General features: G+C 34.8%; 1 protein-coding gene across 4 annotated transcripts in view; it reads right to left on the bottom strand.

Annotated features, from left to right (window-relative positions):
- Positions 1 to 25,681, bottom strand: part of LYST (lysosomal trafficking regulator) — a 248,382-nt gene that overhangs the window by 167,170 nt on the left and 55,531 nt on the right. For 3 of the 4 annotated variants that reach the window (XM_056816097.1, XM_056816099.1, XM_056816098.1), the window contains 6 exons: positions 14,310 to 14,400; positions 10,545 to 12,597; positions 6,193 to 7,216; positions 3,431 to 3,592; positions 1,870 to 2,023; positions 1,060 to 1,280 (listed from right to left, as the gene is read on the bottom strand). In XM_056816097.1, the coding sequence (XP_056672075.1) occupies positions 1,060 to 1,280; positions 1,870 to 2,023; positions 3,431 to 3,592; positions 6,193 to 7,216; positions 10,545 to 12,597; positions 14,310 to 14,400 (3,705 nt within the window). Of the gene's footprint in view, positions 1 to 1,059; positions 1,281 to 1,869; positions 2,024 to 3,430; positions 3,593 to 6,192; positions 7,217 to 10,544; positions 12,598 to 14,309; positions 14,401 to 15,535; positions 16,620 to 25,681 lie in introns of those variants that run through there. The other variant, XM_056816100.1, reaches the window with a different exon arrangement.

The raw sequence follows: 25,681 nt of genomic DNA, 5'->3' as shown, positions 1-25,681 counted from the left end.
CATACTAAATTTTATCCATGGGAAATTGAATTGAAGATTTCCAAGGACAGCTGGATCTGTAGTTAAGTTGGATATTTTAGAGTAAATCATAAAAAAAATAAATGTAACTGACAGATTAGCCATGTAAGGAGCAGAAATTGTTAGTTAACTTCCCTTCTTGAGTGACAAGCAAATGGCTAAAACCTGTTCAAGGAAAGCACTGAACAACTCTATGGAATTTAGATAAATATCATGCTCCCAAATTCTCCTTGATTAAATAAGACAACTGTAAAGACAAGGAAGCTAGGTGATATAATATAATAAATTACAGAAAAGGTGCTTGGTAGAGGGAGATTTCTTACCAGGATTTCCCTATCCCAATCAATTTTTATTTTTTGTCTGGGGGGAAAACCAGTAAAATTTGATCTAGAAAGCAAAGAAGCAAACAATATTTAATTTTAATAATGCATAGATGGTATAGAAGAACAAAAAGCCTTACAGATTAACCTGGAGTCAAGAGACCAAAGTTCTGATACTAATAATTCCTAGCTAATGGACCTTGAAAAATGAATATGATTTTTGATTATGTCATCTAAAGAATGGGTATAAAAACACTCATGATAATTTATTTAGCACTTGCTATGTAACAAATATGGTACTAAGTGCTTTATAAATATCTTATGAAAAACCTCACAACTCAGATATAACTTCTATTACTATTCCCATTTTACAGTTAGCAAACTGAGTCAAAAAGAAATTAAGTGACTTGCCCAAGGTCACATAGTGAATGACTGATCCTGGATTTGAACTCAGGTCTCCTCGACTCCAGGCCCAGTAGTCTATCTACTGTGCTAGCTAATAAATAGCCTCTCTCAGCCTCAATTTTTTCATCTATGAAATGATGATTATGATAGCTGGGCTATTATAAAGAGCAAATGAGACAAGTAAAACACTTCCTAAACCTTAAAGAGCTTGTTAACACTAGCTATTGTTATTTAACCACAATAAACAAAAAAAGGATAATTAAAAGTCATTAATACAATCAATATTTAGCTCATAGTAGCCATACTAAAATTTTACCTTTTGCATGAGTAAAGTCACATTTTTTTCCTTTTGTCTGATGATTTTCAAAAAGCTCTCAAAAACATGGCCAAGGACAGCAACTCTGACTTTACTGGTCGAAAGCAAATTCAATTCCAGGATACAAATCTCAGGATATATTAATTCTCCTTGTGCAAAGTTTTCAATTGCATCATTTAAGTAACTTGAAGAACTGATGCATTCTATTTCATTTATGTCTTCTAAAATTTTTTAAAAAGTAGTTAATTTTCATTTTTAATATAACAAACATAATTCTAATATTGATCATTTCAAAGTTACTAGTAACATCAATAACAACACTTCAGGTGTTCACCAATTTTCCACCTAGGTGATTCTTTGTTAAAACATGTTTACGTGAACAAGAAACAATCTAAAGCCCACTATAAAGAAAATTAACATTTGTAAAATTACCTAAGTGTTTTCAATACCTATAAAATTTCTCATCCTAGCCAGTTAAAAATAGAGTTGGTGTGAGTAAAAGACTAAGAAGAATAGAAGGCTTTGATTTAGAGAGTAGAATCTCAAAGTTTCCTATTTCAAAGGTTACTGATATTGACTCATATAATCAACCACCTACACAAGTGTAAAAATGGTTTGAGCCAGCAAAAAAATTTCCCATGTATGAGGTCAGATACCAAATTTTTCTCTCCAGAAAATATTTATAGTAAAATTTCAGCATATGTAGCTATTTAAATTATTTATTCTTGGATAAATCAGATAACCAATGTATCATTTATGAACTTACACACAAGTTAGATAAACTGACTTTCAAATTCAGTCCTACTTTACCTTCATCTTGGCTTTCACTATCCTCAGGATCACTTTCACTGTCTGCTTCATAACCTTCTTCTTCAGCAAAAAGTTTAAAAGAACCATGGGTTTCCTCAACTTCTTCTGAGAGATCACCTTGTTGCAATACTGCCTCTGACTCAGTCTGATGAATCTGTAAGATGAATGTTCTCAATAAAAAACTTGCTGCCTATAATTTGTTCATTATTGAAAAAAAAGATTTACATTTACTTAAACAGTCTTAATATTCTGATTTTGGGAGGAAAAAACCTTCCACACAGCATACTGTGAAATTAGATCTCAGAAACCTTTTTCATGTCTTTGGGAGAATATATGCCACAAAGAAAAGGTATGAAAACATCACTACAACAATTAATGTGTTAAGTAAGAAAAAGGAAGGACTATAAAACTAATGCAATTTTGGCAGAACAAGGCAATAAGACTTGCTATCAATAGTGGGAGGCAGCACTATCTTAGGGGAAAGCATATCAGACTTGGAATCAGATGATCTAGATTTAAGTTCTCATTTACTTGTGAAGTGATGTCAGTATCCCCTTTTGGGATTCAATTTCATTATCTGTAAATTAAGCTGTTAGATAAACTCTATGGTCTCTTAAAGCTCTAACATTCTATGATTCCTTATTGATTTAGAATCTTGAACCCAAGAGACTACATTTCCCACAATCCCCTTTTTCCTTTTCCTGTTTGTGTGGCTCCTTATGTGGATGGGGTTTTGGAGTTTTGGTTTTTGCACCCACTTGGTCTCTCTGGCTCATAGGAGTGGGAAGGAGGGAGCATTTTTGGTGCTTGCTAGTTTTTTTTAATTCCTCTTTGCTCTAAGTCAATTTTAATAAATAGTATTACTACTTAGAGTATAGAATATTAATTTTAATTTTTACATTTTTATACACAGAAAATTATAGAAAGTACAGTACAATCTTAATCAGTCATACTAAAACCAAATATGCTAATGTCAATTAAATAATCTAAGTAATTGGGTCAACATTTCTCAAAAAATATGTTTAACAGGTGACAAAGTGTTAGTTACTTAAGTTTTACTAAAAATATTACACATACATATACTTGTATAGGAAACTTTTATTTATCCTGGCCACAGAGAATAAAATGACTGAAAAAGGAATAATACACTAATATGAAATGTTTTACAATTTATTAAACATGCATATATATTTTCCGTATGTACATATTTAAGTTAACTGATGAGAATCAAGGGTCATGAAATTATCTACAATTACCTAATTGTATAAGCCAAAGAACATAGAAATTAGGAATTCTAAAATGGCAAATATTACTATGTAGTCTTCTGTGTTTTGAAACATAAAAGGATAACTTTTTCATAATTTAACTTTTTTTGCCTCCATGGAACCTTTTTTAAAAAAGAGGCAATCCTGCCCTTGTTCCATAAATTCTAATGATATCATTTGTACTCAGCCTAGTCTTATCTCCACCCTAAATTAAAATCACTGCACTGAAAGTATATACAATTATACCTCACCTGTATGGTTGGTCTTTACCTTGACATAACAAAATCCACTCATACCTTTTCAATTTTCTCTTCAGAATGATTCAAATCTGCTGAATAATTCCCCAAAGCTACTCGAAGCAGCGCATCCAATACAGGCTTAGCTAAATCAGTTTCAACCACCTTAGACTGGGAAAGATGGTCCTGTATTTCAAACAATACATTTTCCACAGACAAAGTCTAAGAGGAATTTAAAAAAAAAGAAATATGGAGTATACTTGTTTTTAATCATATTTAATTATAAAATAAAAAATTTAAATTATACCAATACTGAACAAATTTTAATCTACTTCTTGACCAACTTAGAAGAAAAAAACACAAATGGAGAAATAATAGTCTGCTACACTTTATGTTGAACTTCTATCACTTTATTGTCTTTGATTACAAATTTCAGTCTATCATAAATTTTTCTTTTAAAAACCCTTTCCTTCTGTCTTAGAACCCTAAGGCAGAAGAGTGGTAAGGGCTAGGCAAGAGGGGTTAATTGACTTGCCCAGAGTCACAAAGCAAGGAAGTGTCTGGGACCAAATTTGAACCCAGGAACTCTGATCTCCAGTCTAGCTTTCTATCCACTAAGCCACCTAGCTGCCCCCCACCCTTGCAATAAACTTTTAAATAAAATTTACTATACTTAAAATTATTCTCCCAACTGGAGCTTTTTTAAATTTCTCATGACTCATTCCCATTTCTTTTCTTAAAGTTTCCTAAGATATTAAGAATTATTCCTAATTAAATGCCACTCATTTCCTTGATCCTTCTTAGAAATTTCATTATTGTCCTGGGATATCTAAAGCTTCCTCAAAGGGGAGAGAGAAGCTTTAAGGTAGGAAGATGGAGAAAAGATAGAAGTTTTAGATACCATGAGGGGGATGACAGAGTCGAATTAGAGATGAGGTGGCAGGAATGAGTCTTTATTAATTATCAATGAGCCACAGACAAGCTCTGATCAAAGGACCATTCCGAAAGTTTATACCAGACCAGAGATCCAGATTCAATACTACACAGGTCGGAGAGATGATAGAGAAAGATTAGAGATGCCTGTCCAATAAGGCCAGGCATCAGTGCGAGCTGGAAGGGAGGAAGAGCAGAAGAGAGCGAGGCGGAGCTGGCTGGGCCCTATTTATATGCAAATATACACAGTACATAGGGATGATTATCATTGGTTAATGACAAGGTATAGGTGTGGTTTCTCTTAACCAGGTGAGCACAAAGAAACCTGTGTTCCCTCCTAACCTGGGGGAAGCTGGGTCAAGGGTCAGAGGCTTTCCCAGCCACGTGCAATACTGAGCATGCTCAAGACTGAGCATGCTCTCTTCTAAGGCAATCTGTACATACCAACTGTTTCCCTTGCCCATAGCTAGGGGTGGACTGCTACATCATCCTATAGACATTCTATAGGTGACTCCTATAAAAATTCAAGGGAATCAATGATCATATTATTCTACCATTTGTCAATAATATATTGTTTTGTACTGTTATCTAAATTGCCCTGTGCCAAGTCAACAAGTATTTAAGAATCTCCTTTATGTCAGGCACTGAGCTAAGATACAAAGAAAGTCAAATATAGTCCCTGCCCTCAAGAGGCTGACATTCTAATGGAGCAGATGACATCTAGATGACTATGTACAAACTATATAGAGGATACCTTGAAAGTAATCTCCTATTAGTAAGTGGGAAAGCTGCCTATAAAATGTCAGCTTTTTGCTGGGACATGAAACAATCAAGGGAAGACAGGAGCCAGAGATGAGGAGGGAGAGAAGTCCAGGCATGGGATATAGCCAGGGAAATGCCTAGAGTTGGGAAGTGGTATTTGTTCAAAGAAAAAGGAGACCAGGATCATAAAGTACATTGTAGGTTTATGAGACTGGAAAGCTGAGGAGATGGGGATAGTTTATAAAGGTTTTTAAAACCCAAACAAATAATTTTATATTTGATCCTGGAGGCAACGGTCACTGTAATTTACTGAATAGGAGAGGACATGGTGAGATGTGTACTCTCACACTCCAGCTGAGTGGAGAACAGATTGGAATAGGGAAAAAAATGGAGCAGAAAGAACAACCAAAGGCTATTGCAGTAGTCCAGGCAGGAGGTGATTGGGCCTTTACTAGGGTGGTGACAGTGTTAGAGAAGAGGACAAGTATTTGACTAGTTCCATGTCAGGGTGCAGTGAAAGGGTGTGAGCATGAGCAAAATGGGAGGACGGCTGTGCCCTCAACAGTAAATGGGAATCTAGGGAAGCATAAATGACAATAATTTAGTCTTGGACAGGTTAAATTTAAGATGTCTATGGCATTTACAGTTTGAAATGCACAATAAGCAGGTAGAGGACAAGAGATGATAGACAGATAAGTAGATTTCAGAATCATCTGCATAAACATGATAACTGAATGTATTCATAGTTCCCCTAACTATATAGAAAAAAAAAAACAAACGTTTTTAAGTCCTTACCTTCCCTTAGAATCAATGCTGTGTATTGGCTTTAAGGCAGAAGAGCATTAAGGGCTGGACAAGGGGGGTTAAGTGACTTGCCCAGGGTCACACAGCTAGGAAGTGTCTGAGGCCAGATTTAAACCTAGGACCTCCCGTCTCTAGGCCTGGCTCTCAATTCACTGAGCCACCCAGCTGCAGCTCCCCAAATTTTTAAAAAAAGAACTATATTTAGATTTCTCATTGTGTTCCATCAGTATCAGATGAAAAGGACTTTTCACAAAAGTATTACATTGACTATTTTTCTATAAGATTACATAGCAAAATAACTGGGAAACAATCTATATTATTACCTGGTTAGGTAACTCCACTTCTATCTTTTGTTGATTAGTCTTTGAACTATGAAGACAAATAGTCAAAAGAGCTTCTAGTAATCGTATACTTTGAAGTGTACATTCATGTTCTTGACTCGATACTTTAGGTTCCTTGAGAGCTGCTACAGAAGTTGAAATTGGTTTTATACTTAAAAAATATTCAGAAGAAATTTCTTGAGAATCTAGTTGGTCTAAACTTTCGGTATTCTCCTCTAAACTACCTAATACTAAAGGACTTGAAGCATTGTTGACACTTAAATGTAATGCATCTTCTTTCACTGTCATTTCAGATTGAACATTTCCCTCGAAATCTGTGTTTTCATTTGCATATATATGATTATCCACTTTTCTTGCCTTTTCTTTGTTTCTGGATAGTTTTTGAATGATCATAATTATTAACTTATAACATACTTGGAATCCTCCAAGTCTATGAAACTGCTTCTGAAAAACTGAATTCAACATGTAGATCCAACGACACATAGACCAAATGTCTGCTGCCCTGTGGATGTGTTCTGGAGAAGGTAAGATAAGTATTTCTGGAGATAAACATGGTAGCATGTGATTCAAAGGTTCACTAGCTGTACTATCATAGCCAGAAGTATCTTCTGAATCATTGGTAGAGTCCCGATCACAATCAGCTTCTTTACTCACACATAAAAATGCCACACAGAGGAATAAGTTGATCATGTTGATGTGAATATCCTGACCAACAGCCTTCTGCTTCTTTGGACAAATTTCTTTAAGGCCAGCGTAAAATTTGCTAAGACTTTGAGAAGAATCTGAGCATACTTGCTGTTTAAGTGAAGAAGTAACTATAGATGAAACCTTCTTTTCTTTATTTATTCCATCAACTTCTGGAATGATTTCATCTTTCTGCTGTTCTCCAAGGCTGGCTATCAGAGTTTCAAATGCTTTTAGGGAATAGTTTCGAATACCATCTAAATAATTTAATTCAATCATTTGATTTACTCCATTACAACTTAGAAATAAGTCTCTTATAACCCTATGAAGAGAAGTATACACAAAATGTTATATATACAAAATTCTGTGTTCCCAAGTAGATACTAAATTACAAATGTATTAAGGAATTCAGGAACAATGACTATCAGTTCATTCATTCATTCATTCATTCTGAATAACCAATCACAAAAGAGAGAAATAGAATTTTTAAAAAATTTAAATGAGGTGTTTCCTTGCCACTGCTTATAGGATTTAAAAAACCACTCTTAACAGGGAAAAATTATTAAAATATCAAGAAATACCACTGGAGACTTCAGAAAAACTAGGCATCCAAGACCTCAAAGATCATTTCCTTTGAAGTGTTGGGTATCTACAAAGTGGATAGAGAACTGGTCTTAAGAGTAAGGAAGATCTGGGTTTGAATCCCACTTTTGACATATACTATTATCTGATCCTGGACAAGTCCTTTAAGCTCCTATTGTTCAAAGCTTACTTTCATTCAGACTCTGGGGTAAACAGGCAGAAAATCAGATGTAATAATGTAGAAGAAAATTAAATACTTGTGTTCTTTTTGGACCCTGATATTAAGACTATAAGTTGCAGAGAATGTACCAACCTTCAATAGAAGAGAATTCTCTCATCTAAGAGTTCTCTACAAGTGAAATTATTGTTCTCATTCCTATCCCTAGCATATAGCTGACAAACTAAATTAATCCAATTGGTATATTGTTTTAAAACATTTTCCCAAAAACAAAGTGGTTTCTTCCTAAATTTTTAAAAGTAAATTTTACAAAATGCTCAGATTCTACATCAATTAGCAAAGATGTACACTGCAGAGGCTAGCAATTAGGAAGCTTCTACATATATGTGTTTAAGTTATGTTTAAGTGTATCATGAATATATAGAAGTATAAAATACCAATGCAATCAGAGGACTAAATATATTCTAAGCAAGTCATTCCTGATTTTGAAATGTTCTCCTCCCATTTAAAGTACATATTTTTGAAGCACTGATATATTAATTACTAAAAATAGTTATCTCAAACAATTAATATGTCTAATACTCCTAAATTAATAAAGGTATATAGCCTGATATATGTGGAGAATATTTAGTGTAGCGACATCCCTCTGAAATAGATAGACTAAAAATTCACTTTTGGTCTTAGAAAAATTGCCTGAGTCACATAAAGTTTAAGGTATGGTTGGAATCCAAATTATCCTGATTTTAAGACTTGCTCTCTGCAGCAATATATTTTGAACAACAACAAAAAGACTGATCTATAAGGAATCAAAGCAATTACTCTATGGCCTTCACCTAAAATAGCCAACCCCCCAAACAAAAAGTATTTAGAAACTAAAACAGTATATAAAGTAGTCACAAAATGTCAATGAGCCAAGTTCCCAATAAGTGCTTATAAATTATATCTGGAACTTGAAACATGTTCTCCCCCCATAGAAATAATTTTGTAATAGTGTTAAAGTTCCAAGGCTAGCCCCACAAAAGTCTAACTCATATTGGACCTGGAATGAATAGCACGAGCTTGATCCTGGGCCCTGGCTATAGAATAACCATGAAGTTAGAGGAAAAAAGTAAGTTCTCCACCTCTTTCATAGATGTAGGGCCTGTGCTAGAAATCATTCTGTAAGTATTCAACATTTGTCTTTGCTAGTTTCCTACCTCCTTTTTGATACTTCTCTTATATCCTCATGCAGTCGCTTCCTAGGTGACCAGTGTTGTAATATTGTTCCCTCATTGTGGCATTCTATCTACAAGCACTACATTCCCCATCAAAGTTTTGCTTGTATCCAAATCACCTACTACATTTCCTATCAACATTTCCATTATCTCAGTAAAAAGTTCTTAACTGTGAGTTAGAATGGCAATCTAAATGAATTAACTCTGACTTAAGGTTACATTTCTTTCTACATTGTTCCCATGGCATCAACTGTGTGATTTCTAACACTGGAAAAGGGCAAGGCAGAGATGGGCTACTATTATACTATATATTATATTGTTGCAGTATTTTTTACCTTTCCAGGGCTGACATTGGCAAATTTGATAGAATTTGAGATAAAAGATCCTTAGTTGCTGTTAATCCAGATGACCAAAAATTCTATGCCAAGTTAATGGCCCTAATGAAAAAAGATTTTTACCATCTCTTGTCTATTGTTTCATAGAATACCACTAAACATTCAGGCCCACCCTTTTAAGTTTCTGACAGTAAAGTTAAAAGTTTGTTTGGCTCAACATGTAATATTCAGTATCTTGAAAAGACTGAAGAAAGATATAAAAATAGAGAATTTGAATTTTTTTAGATCTTGTATCTTTTTACCAAAAAGAAAATGAAAATTAATGATGCATAAGATTTGATAACATCCCAAATCTTATATGTATTTTTACTTCCTTCTGCTACTTTGAAAGTTTTTTTAATAACTCCAATTACATACTATTCTTATCTACTGTAATACTTATAGACCTAATTCACAAAATTGTATTTTAGTATGCTTATGATGATTCTAAGGTTGAAATTAAATATTTTGATTTGAGCAAAATTTGGAAATAAAAAATTACACATACCAAAAAAATAGATTTCTATATTTCAGGAATTTTTTATTACTGTTAAGTGATGGAATTTTAAATTGCAAGAATATCTTTTTAAAACAAATACTGTATAATTTTAAGGTAGCAGGGAACTAGATACAAAAGAGTGCTAATGACTGAGGAAAGGCTAAACAAATTATATAATATAAAAATGATGAATACGGAGAAGCATGGAAAAACTTCTATGAACTGAAGCAAGCACAATGAGAGAAAAAAGCAAGAAGAATCAGCAAAACAATTACACAATAATTAAAACAATATAAATAGAAAGAACAAAAAAAAACTAAATACCGAAAAATTTTTAACAATTAAGCCTGTCCTGAAAGATGAGTGGAGAAAATACACCATCACCTCTCTTTTCTACAGAGGTAGGGAGAAGATGGATGTGGAAAATCACACTAAATGTCCAATTTAGTTAATGTTTTGATTAATTTTTGCTGAACTGCTCTTTTTTTCTACCTTCTCTTTCTTTTTTATTCTTTGTTATGAGGGATAGCCATGGGTCTGGGAGGATTAATATTTGGAAGTGAAAGTGAAGTAAAAAGATATCAATAAAATGTTTTTCTTAATGAAGCAAAATATGTTTAGGTTAAAGATCTTTCAAAATGGTATTTAAAGACAAATGATTTATATACTACTGAGTACTCATTAGTGAACAATCACTGAGGGTTTTCTTTATTTATTAGGTTCAATAGTTTAAACTAAATAGCTAACACACACAAACACACACACGACTGAAATTATGCCAATAAGAAAAAATACATACAAACCTGGATTTAAACAGTGTAGGCAGAGTCTGTAAGTAAATCTGAAGCACTTCCTGAAGCAAACACTGGCTATGATAACTACATGCATTAGAACATGATGAACTAACACCTAGCTGTTGAGAATGATGTGCTAATTCAACTCCTCTTTGAAGCACAGGATTAAATATGTAGTTGTACAACTTCCATTGAACAATTGCATTGCCTTTCTGGATTAAATTACAAATATGGCTTGCAATATGCACACTGTGTAATCTGTCTTCTTCAAAAAGAATGCTCTGATAAGCCTGTAACGCATCCCATTTCCATAAGAGGTCTTCAAATCCACTACTAGGTAGTATTCCTTGAGATTTGTAAGATGGACTAGATAATGAAGCTGGATCAGCATTGTGTGAAATTGCATGCATTGTCTCTTCTAGTTGGGCTAGCTGATCATGGTCAAAAGTACAAATATTACAAGTTGCATATTTAGTCTTTTGGGAGATCTCTCCTCCTCCTAACTGATCCAAAATAAATTTGTTAAGGATGTTCAATATATGCTGCTGGAGATGTTTTAACTTTGGCAATTTAAAAGCATGAAGCAATGGAATGATTACAGATTTGGGATCCATACAACAGCATATTCCAACATTATTAACACCTGATAGAATCTGGATACAAGTAGTATTCAATGAAACTTTTTTTAATAAACGTAAGCACTGGTGAGCACATACTGCAATACAACAGCACCGTTCAGGATAATAAACTTCCCCATCTGCCATCTCTTCAAATGGATTTTTCGAAATCTGGTTTTTGAAAGCAGAAACCAGAAGACCCGAAAGATCTCGATGATGATGCATAAAGTGAGAATATTCACACCTTCTATGCCTCTTTCTTGTACACATTGACTGATGAAGTTGCTCAGATTTCACTTTTTTGACAGTGCTGATTATTTTCATAACACTATTTATTAATGTTCTCAAATGTTCTGAAGCTCCAATGGAAACTTCATCTCTTGAAACCAACCATTCCATCTGAAGAACTGCTGTTTCAAATAATTTAAACCCATGATGCTGAATAAATTCTTGAACCAAGTCCATGGCTTGACTAAAATAAAAAGGATTTGAAGTTGCACTTTGAAGGCAACAAATCAAAATCTGTAAAACCCCTTCCAGAAGTTCAGGCAAAAGAAGGGCTCTATGACGATACCTTGAAAATACAAAATCATCCTGAACTTCTTGTAGTGTTTTCTTTGGCCTTGGTGAAAAAGGGTCAGGTTGCTTTTCTAAGCAAGCTCTAATTTTTAAAGCTGCCCTAAGTAAGTCAATTAAGTTTTTTCTAAGACTTTCTGGCATAGTCTCTGCAGTGTTTATATCTACTGACATAAGATGCAGCACGGTTCTAAAAAGCATTCGTTGAACTAAAGCTATAGGTTCTTCTGTCCAACCTGTAGAAACTTCACTTTCCGAATTACCACTTAGACTACAGCAGGCCCCAAACCCAGCTAAGAATTCAGTTAATGTGGGCACCACACTGACTGCCAAAGCAGAATTGTGATTCAAAGTAATATCAAACTTACATACTTTTTCTAATAGAGATAGCAAAACATGGCATAAGTCAAATGGAGAGTTGTTCATGTTGCTAATAATAGAAAAGGCAGCTGACTCATTTAATATGTCACTGTTTGATTCGTGTCTAGGAATAATTGGTCTGACATTCTCTAATATCACGGTATCAGGCCTCTCTGTCTGTCTAATTAGAGGCTGATTTTCTTTAGATGAAGATGATAAAAAACGCTGTAGTAGATTGGATCGCCTGTGCTTAATCATTGCTATGCTTTTGTCATCAGAATTGGCTTCTGAGTCTGAGGTGGATAGTTGAGATTTTCTTTCATCTCTTACAGAATAGTGATGGGGTGGTTTACGATGACGCCTACTTCTTCGAGATATACTTGCTTTTGCAGAAACCTGACCAGTTTGAGTACTTCCTTCTAAATGTAATTTTTCCTGAGTATGTCTTAGTGAACTTGAATTTGTTTCTTTGGTCCAGATAATATCAGATGAGAATGGTAGATTAAAATCTAATGGAAGGGGAAAAAATGTAGAATACTTTAAATTCAAATATTTTATAGTCAACACCAAAATTATTACTTAGTGAATTTCATTAATCACAGAACACTACAGCTGAAAGGAAACCTAAAGATTTATTCCCCCCATACATTTTTTAATCTCAAGCTGGTTCCCTCTAAACTATATAATAAGCCTCTGAAACAATTTTTGCCTAAGCGCCAGCTGGGTTTGTGAATAAGATTTATGTACAATTAAAAAACTATATACTGTATTCCAAAGCCAAATATATATGATTTTTAAAATTGATTAATAGTGTTTTTTAGGCCTAACACTGCTTTCTTCCATTTACTTTAGGTGTAATATTTTATATTTAGAAATGCCATCTTAAAATGTCTCCATTTGACTATTCACATACCTATATAATCATTTAATATCAAAAACACTAAATACTCTTAACATACGATTTCATGGTTATTTATCATAAGCTATTGTACATTGTACATTTTTCCCACACTAATATAGCTATTAAAGGATGACATGTATATGAAGCTTTAAGGTTTGCCAAGCACTTAACATACATCTAGTATCAAAATCAAAGAGTTACTAGTCTTTCTTTTACAAATAAGTTTTAAGAAAACCTCTTTAAAAATTCTTCTTTGGTTCTAGTTTGTAATTTGGAAAGAGATACAGATCAGGAAATAAAAGGCAAGCTTTTTCCCCCTTTCAGGAGAGAAAGATTGGAAAGTAGCAAATTTGAAACCTGACAAACTTATACCAAGTTGAAAAATGCAATATCATTAATTCACAACTGGAATAGCAGTTAACAAATGCAATTCTTTCAAGTAATAGTCATTTAAGTATTCAGATTAGCAATTACTTGTGTACACATATTTCTATAATTTTTTAATTCAAGAGTTAATGTATGAATATATAATAATGCCTCTAGACCTCAGATTATGGGCCAAAAATGACTAATATCAATCAATCAATCAATATTTCTCAGCTTACTCTTCACAAAAGTAGCATATTTACGACTTAAAATAGGGTAAAGGAACATTTAAAATACTTGAGAGTCTCATAAAAAGGCTCATAATTCACAGATCCTAGAATTGCCTGAGGAAGAAATTAGAAAACTATTGTGAAATTTTTATTTACTTCTATTCAGTTATCACAGAATCTACATACTTTAAAGGTTTTCCTAAAATTGGAAAGCAAAACCTCTCAGACTTCACAAATGTCCAGAACTAAAACATATCAATGCAGATAAATCTCTTAGAAAGAGTAAATATATAAATTACCTGTAATTCAAGTGAAATCATCTCTTAAGTCATAAGTTAGAGGGGGGGAAAGCAGTATTTGAAAAAAATCTCTCTGATTTTTCTGTTTAAAAAATACTTTTATTGTACAATTTCATGGAATACATATAGATTTACTTCATCTCATGGATTCTTCACCATGTTTTCTAATTTATGTGAGTGTTCTTAAGCTTATTATTGTTATTACATAAAAGCATACTAATTTTAAATGCTCTCAATGGTCTTTTCTTGCTCAAAAAGAAATCTACTTATCTCAAAAGGAAAAACTTTTCTCAACAGGTTGTCAAACACAATTTTATCCATAATGTACTTAGAATATCTTTGGTTTTTAAAAAATATATATTCATACCAAAATAATCTTAACAGGAACTTTGAATATAAATGGTTTAGTAAAGAAAGAAACATACCTAATGCTTTTTCTTCTTGAACAGGTATCTTCCATACCAGTGGAAGGAGGGATAAGAGCAAAGTAAGAAGTTCTTCTCTACATGTCAGTGCCTATATCAGAAAAAGAATTCAAGTTCTAAAGTTTTATGAGAACATCCCTCACATATGTCATTCTCTAATTTCTTATGTTAAGTGGAACCCCAAAACTTGTTCTTTCCAGCTATAGTTGAGAAGCAATAGACTCATTCAAATCTTTCATTGAAGTTTGAATTCATTAAACACCACTCCAAAAAATTCTTTCAATATATAAACTACATGCACAAGGCACAAAACTCTATTTAGCACATTCTTGATAATGTCTTCACAAATGTCAGTTATTGCCACCTCTCAAGTAGAAAGAATTCCTCACCAAAGGCAGAATTCATTGGGTGAAAATTAAAAGTTAACTAAACCTTGCAAACTATGTAGACTAATAATGTCAAATAATGAGAAAAAAGTCAGAATCTTCAAACAACTAAAAAAACTCAAGAATGAAGTTTTTTTAAAATAAAAAGTATGTCAAACACATATTTCCACTTTAAATCCTTTGGGAGAAGAAAGGAAAGTATGCATTACAAAAGAAAATAGTAAGAGTACATTATTTGTCAATAAGGACAAAAAATTTTCACAGCCCATTCAATTAAATTTTTAGTTTTCATTACATGCATAACACCCTGCTAAACCCTTGAAAGACCAAAAGAATAAACCTACAAGTATACTGTGGGCTAAGGTCACAGAAAAGTCTTTATAGAATCTCAAGACTAGAAGGGAGCTTGAAAGCTACCTAGTCCAAACTATACCTGAACCAAGAATCTTTCCTACAACAACTACTACAAAGTGGTCACCCAACTAGCAATCCACTACTTCCCAAGATGACAACTCTTAATTACTACAACATCTTCCTTCAATTCAAAGTAAAGCTCTGAAGGGTATATTGGATATGGATAGTTTTTTGGTAACTAATGAAAATCTTCAATTCCTCAAGCTTATCCAGAAATTTATATTCTGGATCCTGAACAAAAATTTCTGAAAGGGTCTCATTACTACTTGCAAATCACCGAAGAAAAAAATATCATAATACTTTCATGAATGCCTTACACATTTTGCCCAAGACCCCACTAAGAAACATACCTGAATCTCAAAAAAGCAAAAAGCAGCCCCCAAATCTATAACAATTCCTAATATGAAAAATTCTGTGAAATTCTACCTGATTTGAGGTCTGGTAAAAGACTAAGGAGAGAGGATGTGGTGGAATATAACACAGAACTTTCAGAAACCTCAAGTCCCTGTGAAGTCATAATGTAGGCAAGTTGTTCTCCAGCTTGCCAGTTGGATCTTATTTTACAACAGGGAACTGGCAATTCATCACCGCGCCCTGATTACACAACATATACCATCTAATGCTCCCACAATAGAAACCAATGACTATCTGAAATGCTCTCTCCTTTCCCCTTCCCCAAGTCCTTCCTTCTCATCAGGTTCTTCTTGTCCAGCTCAATTTTGATCTCCTCTGTGAAACCTTTTCCAATTCCAGGAATTCGATTTCTCCTTCCCCTAAAGTACTGCAATACTTTTTGTATGGGCCAGTTATGCCCAATCAGATTATGACCCTGTGAGGGCAAGAACTGTTTGTGATATAATATTTAGTATTTCTCCACAATGCATTCTAATCATATAACTGACAATTTATCCCATTGTTCAGTCATGTGATTTTTCACTTTGAAAAGAAAGGATGTAGACTATTTGACTAGTTTTACACCTTGGGGTACCACACTATTTCTATTATTTTTGTTGTTAGAAGACAATAGAAGATTTTTTTTTCTCTCATTGAGGGCTTTATCTTGAGTTTCCTTACTGCAACCCAAAGTATGCTCTTAGCTAAGCTGCTCCTCAGATAGGCTTCTTCCACCTTGCTGCTTATCCATTTTATATCACTGCCTATGTCACCATCCAAGAATGCTAGAGATAAGGCAGACTGTTAAAGTTAATATAGGTAGAATTAAGGCTTCAAAAACCAGTAGCTAAGAAAACTTATGAAGAAAAAAAGTCAGGGAGGGCAGATGAGGGACTCAGTAGATTAGGAGCAAAGACTAGAGATGGGAAGTCCTGGGTTAAATAGGGCCTCAGACACTTCCTAGCTGTGTGACCCTGAGCAAGTCACTTAACCCCTATTGCCTATCCCAGCTTTGGCAAACCTTTCCGAGATTGCATGCCCAAACTGCAACTTCAAGCTGCCTGTGAGCCCCCAGCATTATCCCAGAAAGGTGAGGAAGTGCTCACACAGGGTTGCTGGGCAGAGGGCTGGGGCATATGAACACTGCCCTCAGCACTGTGGAGAGGGGCACACATGGCATGCTTTCACCAACACGGGCCTTGCCCTTACCATTCTTCTGTCTTAGAATCAATACATAAGCAACTGGCATCCACATATATGACAAAAAAAATTTTCCGCAAGGAAAAAAGCCATTACCCATCTTGCCAGCAACATAGGTAAAGGAAATTCTCCTACAGATATTACTAAATCTCAAAACTGGAACGAACCTCAGGAACCACTTAGTTCAACCCACAGTCACAAAAGAATTCCCTCTTTAACATTTTCAATAAGTGATTAAGAAGTCTTGACTTAAAGATGTCAAACAAATTAGAATCCAACTCCCAAAGCAAGTCATCACAATTTTGCATAACATAATTTTGCATTAATATAAACTTGATGTAAGGAGAAACATTTCTCCTTACATCAAGTTTATGTTTTCCTTTTCTGCAACCTCCACATATTGTTCCTAACTCTGTCCTATAGAGACATGCATAGTAAGTCAAAGTCCTTTTCCATGTGAAAACACTAAAGTTCCTAGTTCTTTCAAATAATTCTCAAATTTAATTGATTTGCAGTTTCTCAATATGCTGCCTTCTCTGGGTCTAGATATTCATAGCATTTAGGCCAACTATGCCAGTATATAATTGGAAGAAGGAAGTTTTTCCAACATACTTTCCTCTCCAAAGGGGAAGGAAAATGTGAAAAAACAATGATCCAGTTATCTCAGGGTATCTTGCATACCTAGCCCATGATCTATCCACGATCCTTGGCAAAATATGGACTCAAAATTGGGGGGGGGGGTTGGATTTGGACCCGAAGTCAGAAAAATATCAGTTTTGGGGATAGCTGAGTAGCTCAGTATATTGAGAGCCAGACCTAGAGATAGGAGGTACTAGGTTCAAAACTAGCTTCAGACCTCAAAAACTTCCTAGCTATGTGACCCTGGGCAAGTCACTTAGTACTGATTCTAAGGTGGAAGGTAAGATTTTAAATTTAAAAAAAAAGAAATGAGTTTAAATATGGACTCAAATACTACATAATCTTGGGCAAGTCACTTAATCACTCTGTATTCATTTCCTTCTTAATCATAAAATGGAGGCAATACTATCACTTACTTCCCAGAGTTGTGAGGATGAAATGAGATATTTGTATCTGGTACCTAGTAGACACCATATTAATACCAGTTATTGTTATACTTCATAGTTGAATCACGTAATCCTCATTGCCTGGCTCTTACTGCTCTTCTGCTTTGGAAGCAATAAGCAGTATTGATTCCAAGATGGAAGTTTGTTTGTTTTTTTAAATGGTCTAACCTAGTAAAATAAGACTATAACCTTCTTTCTTGAAGCTAAATTCCAGAATTTAAATCCCTTTACTATAAAAATCAATAAATCATTAAATTTCACAATGTGACTTCTCCAGTTGTAAAATTTTAAAATTCAGCCTAAGATGATGTTAGATTTCTTATTGAAATAGCAAAGTATTAACTCATATTGAGCTTGGTTAAAATACTCAGTTTTCTTTTGTTTCATATGAACTATCTAAGCTATATTTCCATAGTCCTATCCTTCTGAAATCAAGTTTTTTTAACCCAATTGCAATATTTTCCATTTAAGCCTAATAAATTGCATCTTATTTGTTCTGGTCCAGTATTCTAGATCTTTCCGAATCTTGACTCTGTCATCTAGCTAGTTATATATATCATTCTCAGCTTTGTGTTAGATACAAAGCTGATAAACATGACATCTCTCTCTCTATCCTCTCTTATTCAATAGGGCCAAGCACAGAAGTCTGGAGTACTGGAGACTGCCTTCCAACTCAACATGGAAATATTAATGACTATTCCTTAGATCCAGCCATTCAACCAATTCCAAGTCCAATTAATCTTGCTTTTTTAACCTGTCTCTTTCCATCTTTTCTAAAAGAATCACATCAGGGGGCAGCTAGGTAGCCCAGTGAATTGTGAGTCAGGCCTAGAGACGGGAGGTCCTAGGTTCAAATCTGGCCTTAGACACATCCCAGCTGTGTGACCCTGGGCAAGTCACTTAACCCCCATTGCCTGGCCCTTACAACTATTCTGCCTTGGAGCCAATACACAGTATTGACTCCAAGAGAGAAGGTAAGGGCCTTAAAAAAACAAATAAGTAAATAAATCAATAAATCAATAAAAGAATCACCTCAAAAACGTTATCAAATACTTTCCTAAAATCTAATTAAACCATATCTATAGTACTTCCTCAATTTACTACTTTAGTAACTCTCTCTAAAAAGGAAATCAAATTGTCTCACATGATCAAATCTAGATGAAACCTTGATAGCTCTTTGTAATTACTGTTTTCTTTCTTGGGTGCCAAACAAATATATTTGAAAGAAATATTCATAATAGGAAGATGACTATTTTTATTTTTATTATTTAGTCCCTGTATTAACTATGAGAAACAAAGGTGATGAGAACCTACATCTGAGTTGTAGCAATGTCAGAGGGCAAAAGGAGATATATTAAAATATTAAGGTAATTAAGAGATGTTGAAAAGGTGAAATTAATATACCTTTACAACAGATTAGATATGGAAGGGTGAGAAATAGTGAAGAATCTAGAAGTCTCCTACATTGTGAGCCTAAGAAAAATAATAAGTTCAGTTTGGGACATGTTAAGTTTAAAATGTCTGCTGAATATTCAGTGTGAGATGTGTGAAAAGCAACTGGAGCTATGAGACTGGAGGTAAGCACAGGATGGAGCAGAAAAGGTAGAATCATCAGTGTAGATTAAATCCATAGGAGTTGATAAAATCATCAAGTGGGTACCGTAGAAGGGGAAGAGAAAAGAGCCCAGGACAGAACCCTAAGGGATATCTACTGTTAGAGGGTATGATGGGGAGGATCCAGTAAAGGAGAGATGGGGAGGATCCAGTAAAGGAGAGAGAGGAGTGGTTATCATGAATAAAGTTAGAAGTTTACAAATTCATGGTGTAGTAGACGCAAGGAAACTCAAAACCACCATGAGAATCCTTTCCAAACAATCTTAAAATAACACCACAAAATGAAGACAGGAGTGAAAGAACCAACAATGAGACAGTGAAACAATTTTCAAGAAAAACCTAAAAGGTAGGCAGAGAACATCTGGGGCCCTGGGGTGAGAGGGGAGCACAGATAGCAGGAGGCTATAGCAAGGAATGAGGAGCAAAAGCTTACAAATTGCTTTACTTTTGAGTTCTTGTTTGACATCTGTCAATTCTCAACTCTGTGTGGTGTAACAATACATTTCTCCCCAAATATATGCCTCCTAATTTACTATCCAGGGAGTCATTCTTGTAAGAAAAAATAATAGTTAAAATATCACTTAAAATAATAACAAGTATTAATCAATACATTAATCGTGTCTGAAAGGACAAGCAAAATATATATATATATATATATAAATTTATCACCCCCTGCCAAAACCATGTAATGGAGAAAAGCTAAAAAAGAGATAAAAAATAAAATCACAGTTTCTCTGGAGAGGTGGAGTCAAGACAGCGGCTTAGACACAGCAGAAGTTCAGACTTCTGAAAACCCTTACCGAGCACAAACTGATTGCTCCTAGGAGACTGAAAATCAAACCTAACAACAAGACAGAGCCAAGGAACCCTCCTGCTAGACTCAATCCAAAAGGCATGCCCCCCAATATCCTGAATCCGAGAACACTCAGGTTTAAGGGGGAGGCAGAAGGAAGGTCCCAGGACCCCTCCCCCCACCCCACCTAGAGTGCTAAGCCTCCAGCGGCAGTGGGTACCTCTGGGCAGGCAAAGGCACTGGTCTGGAGGGTGTACCTTGCGGGCAGGGCTGTGCCAGGCTCAGAGCATCAAACACAGGTGGCGGGGAAGGAGCTGGAGAAAGAGCACAGAGCTGGCAGCCTGGACAGAGAGACGAAGACCCTCCATATTGCTCTAGCCCTCCAGGAGGTTTTGGCCTCAGGGCACATCCAGCCCAACCCAGCTGAACTTAATCCCATCACAAGTCCTCAGAGGTCAGGGAAGACCAAACTCCAACAACCCTCCCTCACAGACTTCTGGACTTTAATTTAATCCAATCAAAAGCCTCCAGAGGACAGGGATGCTCAAACTACAACACCCCTCCCCCACAGACTGCAGGGAGAGACCTTCTGTCAAAGCTCCAAGAGGGGAGACTGACAGAAACCCTCAAAACCAAAAATATGAGAGGAGCAAGAGCACAGACAAATACGGGGAGCAAAGAAGGGGGTAAATATGAGCAAACAACAGAAAAAGAAGAAAGAAATTACAATAGACAGCTTCTGTACAGGTAATGATCAAAGAGGGAATGAAATAGAGGGGGAGGGATCAGCAAAGGAAAAATCAGAAATCCCAGCGAATTGGATAAAGGCTTTGGAAGAACTCAAAATGCAATTGAAAACACAATTAAGAGAGGCTGAAGACAATTGGGAAAAGAACTTAAAAACTAAGCTAAGTCATCTGGAAACAGAAAATAGGAAAATAGTGTCTTGAAAGCCAAAATCAACCAGCTTAAAAATGAGGCAAAGGAGATGAAAGATGAGGCAAAGAGGATGAAAGATGACCTCCAAAGAAAATCAGACCAGAAGGAGAAGGATGACCAAAAAGCCAGGGATGAAATCCAGTCTTTAAGAACCAGAATACAGCAACTAGAATTAAGTGACCTTGCAAGGCAGCAGGACACTATAAAACAAAATGAAAAGAATGAAAAAATTGAGGAAAATATGAAACATCTCATTCACAAAACAGAAGATTTAGAAAATCATTCGAGGACAGAATTTTAAGAATCATTGTTCTACCAGAAGACCATGACAAAAGAAAAGGCCTGGACATAATACTACAGGAAATTATTCAAGAAAACTGCCCTGATATTCTAGAACAAGAGGGAAAAGTGGAGATTGAAAGAATCCACAGATCACCTTCTGTATTTAATCCCCAACTGAAAATACCCAGGAATGTTATAGCCAAATTCAAGAACTATCAGACCAAAAAAAAATATTACAAGCTGCCAAGAAAAATTCATTCAGATACCATGGAACCACTGTGAGGTTAACACAGGATCTGGCTGCATCTACACTGAAGAACTGAAAGGCACGAAATAAAATATTCCAGAAAACAAGGGAACTAGGTCTACAACCAAGAATCAACTATCCAGCAAAACTGACTATATTTTGACAGGGGAAGGAATAGTCACTCAACAAAAATAGAAGAATTCCAAGCATTTGTAAAGAAAAAAAACCAGACCTGAACAGAAAATTTGATGTCCAAACACAGAACTCAAGAGAACCATCAAAAGGTAATTTAAAAAAGAGGGGAAAAAGAAAAAAAAACTTTTCTTTAAGAGACTCAATAAGTTAAAATATGTATCCCTATAAGAAAATAGGTCATTGGTAAGTCTTAAAAACTTGTTATCTGGGCAGCTAGAAGAATTGCAATTACAGGGAACAGTGACATACTGTATAGGATGAAATAACAAGACAAAAATAGGTATATAGATATATGTATGCATAAATACATATACATGTATATATATACATACAATTAGAGCTAAAAAAAGAGGTTAATACTAAAAGAAATGGGAAAAGAAACAAAAGGGGGTAAATTTATATGTCACAAAGAAGCTCATGGCGGGAGGGGAGAGAACATCAATACACTGGAAGGGTAAAGAGGTTGGAGACAGGAAATACTCAACTCTTACATGCACTGAAATTGACCCAAAGAGGGAAGAACAATCCAATCCATTGGGGCAGAGAATAGATTTGCACCCTATAGGGGAATAGAAGGGTAACAAATGGACTGGTAGGGAGGGAAGCAGTACAAGGGAGGGAGAGGGTGGGGGTATACAAAGTTTTAAAAAGAATGCAAAGAAAATAAGGGGGGAAATAAGAAGTGAGGGAGGTAGAAAGAGAAGTTAAATAAGGGAGGGAACTAGAGGGACTGATTAAAAATAAACATTGTGTAGAAGGAAACAGTGAAAGAAGAAAAGGCAGGACCAGGAGTAGAAAACAAAATGCTGGGAAATACACAGCTGGTAATCATAACTCTGAATGTGAATGGAATGAACTCACCCATAAAACGCAAGCAAATAGGAGAGTGGATTAGAAACCAAAACCTCATCATATGTTGTCTGCAAGAAACACACATGAGGAAGGTAGATACACATAGGGTGAAAGTAAGAGGATGGATGGAGCCAAATCTATTGGGCATCAACTGATAAAAAGAAGGCAGGAGTCCCAATCATGATATCTCACAAAGCCAAAGTAAAAATAAATCTAGTTAAAAGAGATAAGGAAGGTAATTACATCCTGATGAAAGGCAGTATAGACAATGAGGAAATAGCAGTACTCAACATGTATGCACCAAATGGCATAGCATCCAAATTTCTAAAGGAGAAACTAGTGGAGCTCAAGGATGAAAGATAGAAAAACTATACTAGTGGGAGACCTGAACCTTCCTCTATCTGAACTAGATAAATCAAACCGAAAAATAAATAAGAAAGAGGTAAGAAAAGTGAATGAAATCTTAGAAAACTTAAAGTTAGTAGATCTGTGAAGAAAAATAAAGAGGGACACAAAGAAATATACCTTCTTTTCAGCAGCACATGGTACATTCACAAAGATTGACCATGTATATAGGGCATAAAAACATTGTAAACAAGTGCAAAAGAGCAGAAATAATAAATGCAACCTTCTCAAATCACAATGCAATGAAAATAATAATTAGCAAGATTACATGGAGAGATATATCAAAAATTAATTGGAAATTAAACAATATAATTCTCCAAAACCAGTTATTCAAAGAACAAATCATAGAAACAATAACTTCATTGAAGAAAGTGACAATGATGAGACATCCTTTCAAAACCTATGGGATGCAACCAAAGCAGTACTCAGGGGAAATTTTATATCCTTGAATTCATATATTAACAAATTAGGGAGAACAGAGGTCAATGAATTGGACATGCAAATTAAAAAACTTGAAAGCAAACAAATTAAAAATCCTCAGATGAAGACTAAATTAGAGATCCTAAAAATCAAAGGAGAAATTAATAAAATTGAAATTCAAAGAACTATTGATTTAATAAATGAGACCAGAAGCTTGTACTCTGAAAAAACAAATAAAATAGACAAAGTACTGGCCAGACTAATTTAAAAAAGGAAAGAAAACCAAATTGACAGTCTCCAAAATGAAAAGGAAAACCTTCCCTCTAATGAAGAGGAAATTAAGGCAATCATTAAAAACTATTATACCCAATTATATGGCAACAAATATGGCAATCTAGGTGATATGGATGATTACTTACAAAAATATAAATTGCCTAGACTAACAGAGGAAGAAATAGATTACCTAAACAACCCCATATCAGAAAACATTTAACAAGCATCAAAGAACTCCCTGAAAAAAAATCCCCAGATCCAGACGGATTCACAAATGAATTTTATCAAACATTCAAAGAACAACTAACCCCAATATTATACAAACTATTTGACAGAATAAGCAAAGAAAGAGTTCTACCAAATTCATTTTATGATACAAATATGGTACTGATCCCAAAACCAGGCAGGTCAAAAACAGAGAAAGAAAACTATAGGCCAATCTCCCTAATGAATATAGATGCAAAAATCTTAAATAGGATACTAGCAAAAAGGCTCCAGCAAGTCATCACAAGGGTTATTCACTATGACCAGATAGGATTCATACCAGGAATTCAAGGATGGTTCAATATTAGGAAAACTATCCATATAATTGACCATATTAACAAGCAAACTGACAAAAATCACATGATTATCTCAATAGATGCAGAAAAAGCCTTTGATAAAATACAACACCCATTCCTATTAAAAACACTAGAAAATATAGGAATAGAAGGGCCTTTCCTAAAAATAATAAAAAGTAAATATCTAAAACCATCAGCAAACATCATCTGCAATGGGAATAAACTAGAAGCCTTCCCGATAAGAGCAGGAGTGAAATAAGGATGCCCATTATCACCTCTATTATTTAACATTGTACTAGAAATACTAGTTGTAGCAATTAGAGAAGAAAAAGAAATTGAAGGCATTAAAACCGGCAATGAGGAGACCAAGCTATCACTCTTTGCAGATGATATGATGGTCTACTTAAAGAATCCTAGAGAATCAACCAAAAAGCTAGTCGAAATAATCAACAACTTTAGCAAACTCACAGGATACAAAATAAGCCTGCATAAGTCATCAGCATTTCTATATATCTCCAACCCATTTCAGCAGCAAGAATTAGAAAGAGAAATTCCATTTAAAATCACCCTAGACAATATAAAATACTTAGGAATCTATCTGCTGAGACAAACACAGGAACTATATGAACACAACTACAAAACACTCTCCACACAATTAAAACTAGATCTAAACAATTGGAGAAACATTGATTGCTCATGGATGGGATGAGCTAACATAATAAAAATGACAATCCTACACAAACTAATTTACTTATTTAGTGCTATACCCATTGAACTACCAAAAAACTTGTTTCTGAATTAGAAAAAACCATAACAAAGTTTATTTGGAAGACCAAAAGATCAAGGATACCCAAGGAAATCATGGGGAAAAAAATGCAAAGGAAGGAGGACTTGCAGTCCCAGATCTCAAACTATAGTATAAAGCAGTGGTCATCAAAACAATTTGGTACTGGCTAAGAGACAAAAAGGAGGATCAGTGGAATAGACTTGGGGTAAATGACCTCTGCAAGACAATCTATGATAAGCCCAAAGATCCCAGTTTTGGGGACCAAAACAAACTATTTGATAAAAACTGCTGGGAAAATTGGAAGACAGTATGGGAGAAATTAGGTTTGGCTCAACAGCTCACACCCTACACCAAGATAAACTTAGAATGGGTGAATGACATGAATATAAAGAAGGAAACTATAAGCAGATTAGGCGAACATAGAATAGTATACATGTCAGATCTTTGGGAAAGGAAAGACTTTAAAACCAAGCAAGATCTAGGAAAAAAAGCACAAAAAAGGTACCAAATCTTGAGCTCTAATTTTT

The sequence above is a fragment of the Monodelphis domestica genome, chromosome 2 (assembly GCF_027887165.1).
Source record: "Monodelphis domestica isolate mMonDom1 chromosome 2, mMonDom1.pri, whole genome shotgun sequence".
NCBI classification, from domain to species: Eukaryota; Metazoa; Chordata; class Mammalia; order Didelphimorphia; family Didelphidae; genus Monodelphis; species Monodelphis domestica.
The sequence above is the reverse complement of the archived record's forward strand: the minus strand, read 5'-3'. Positions and strand labels throughout refer to the sequence as shown.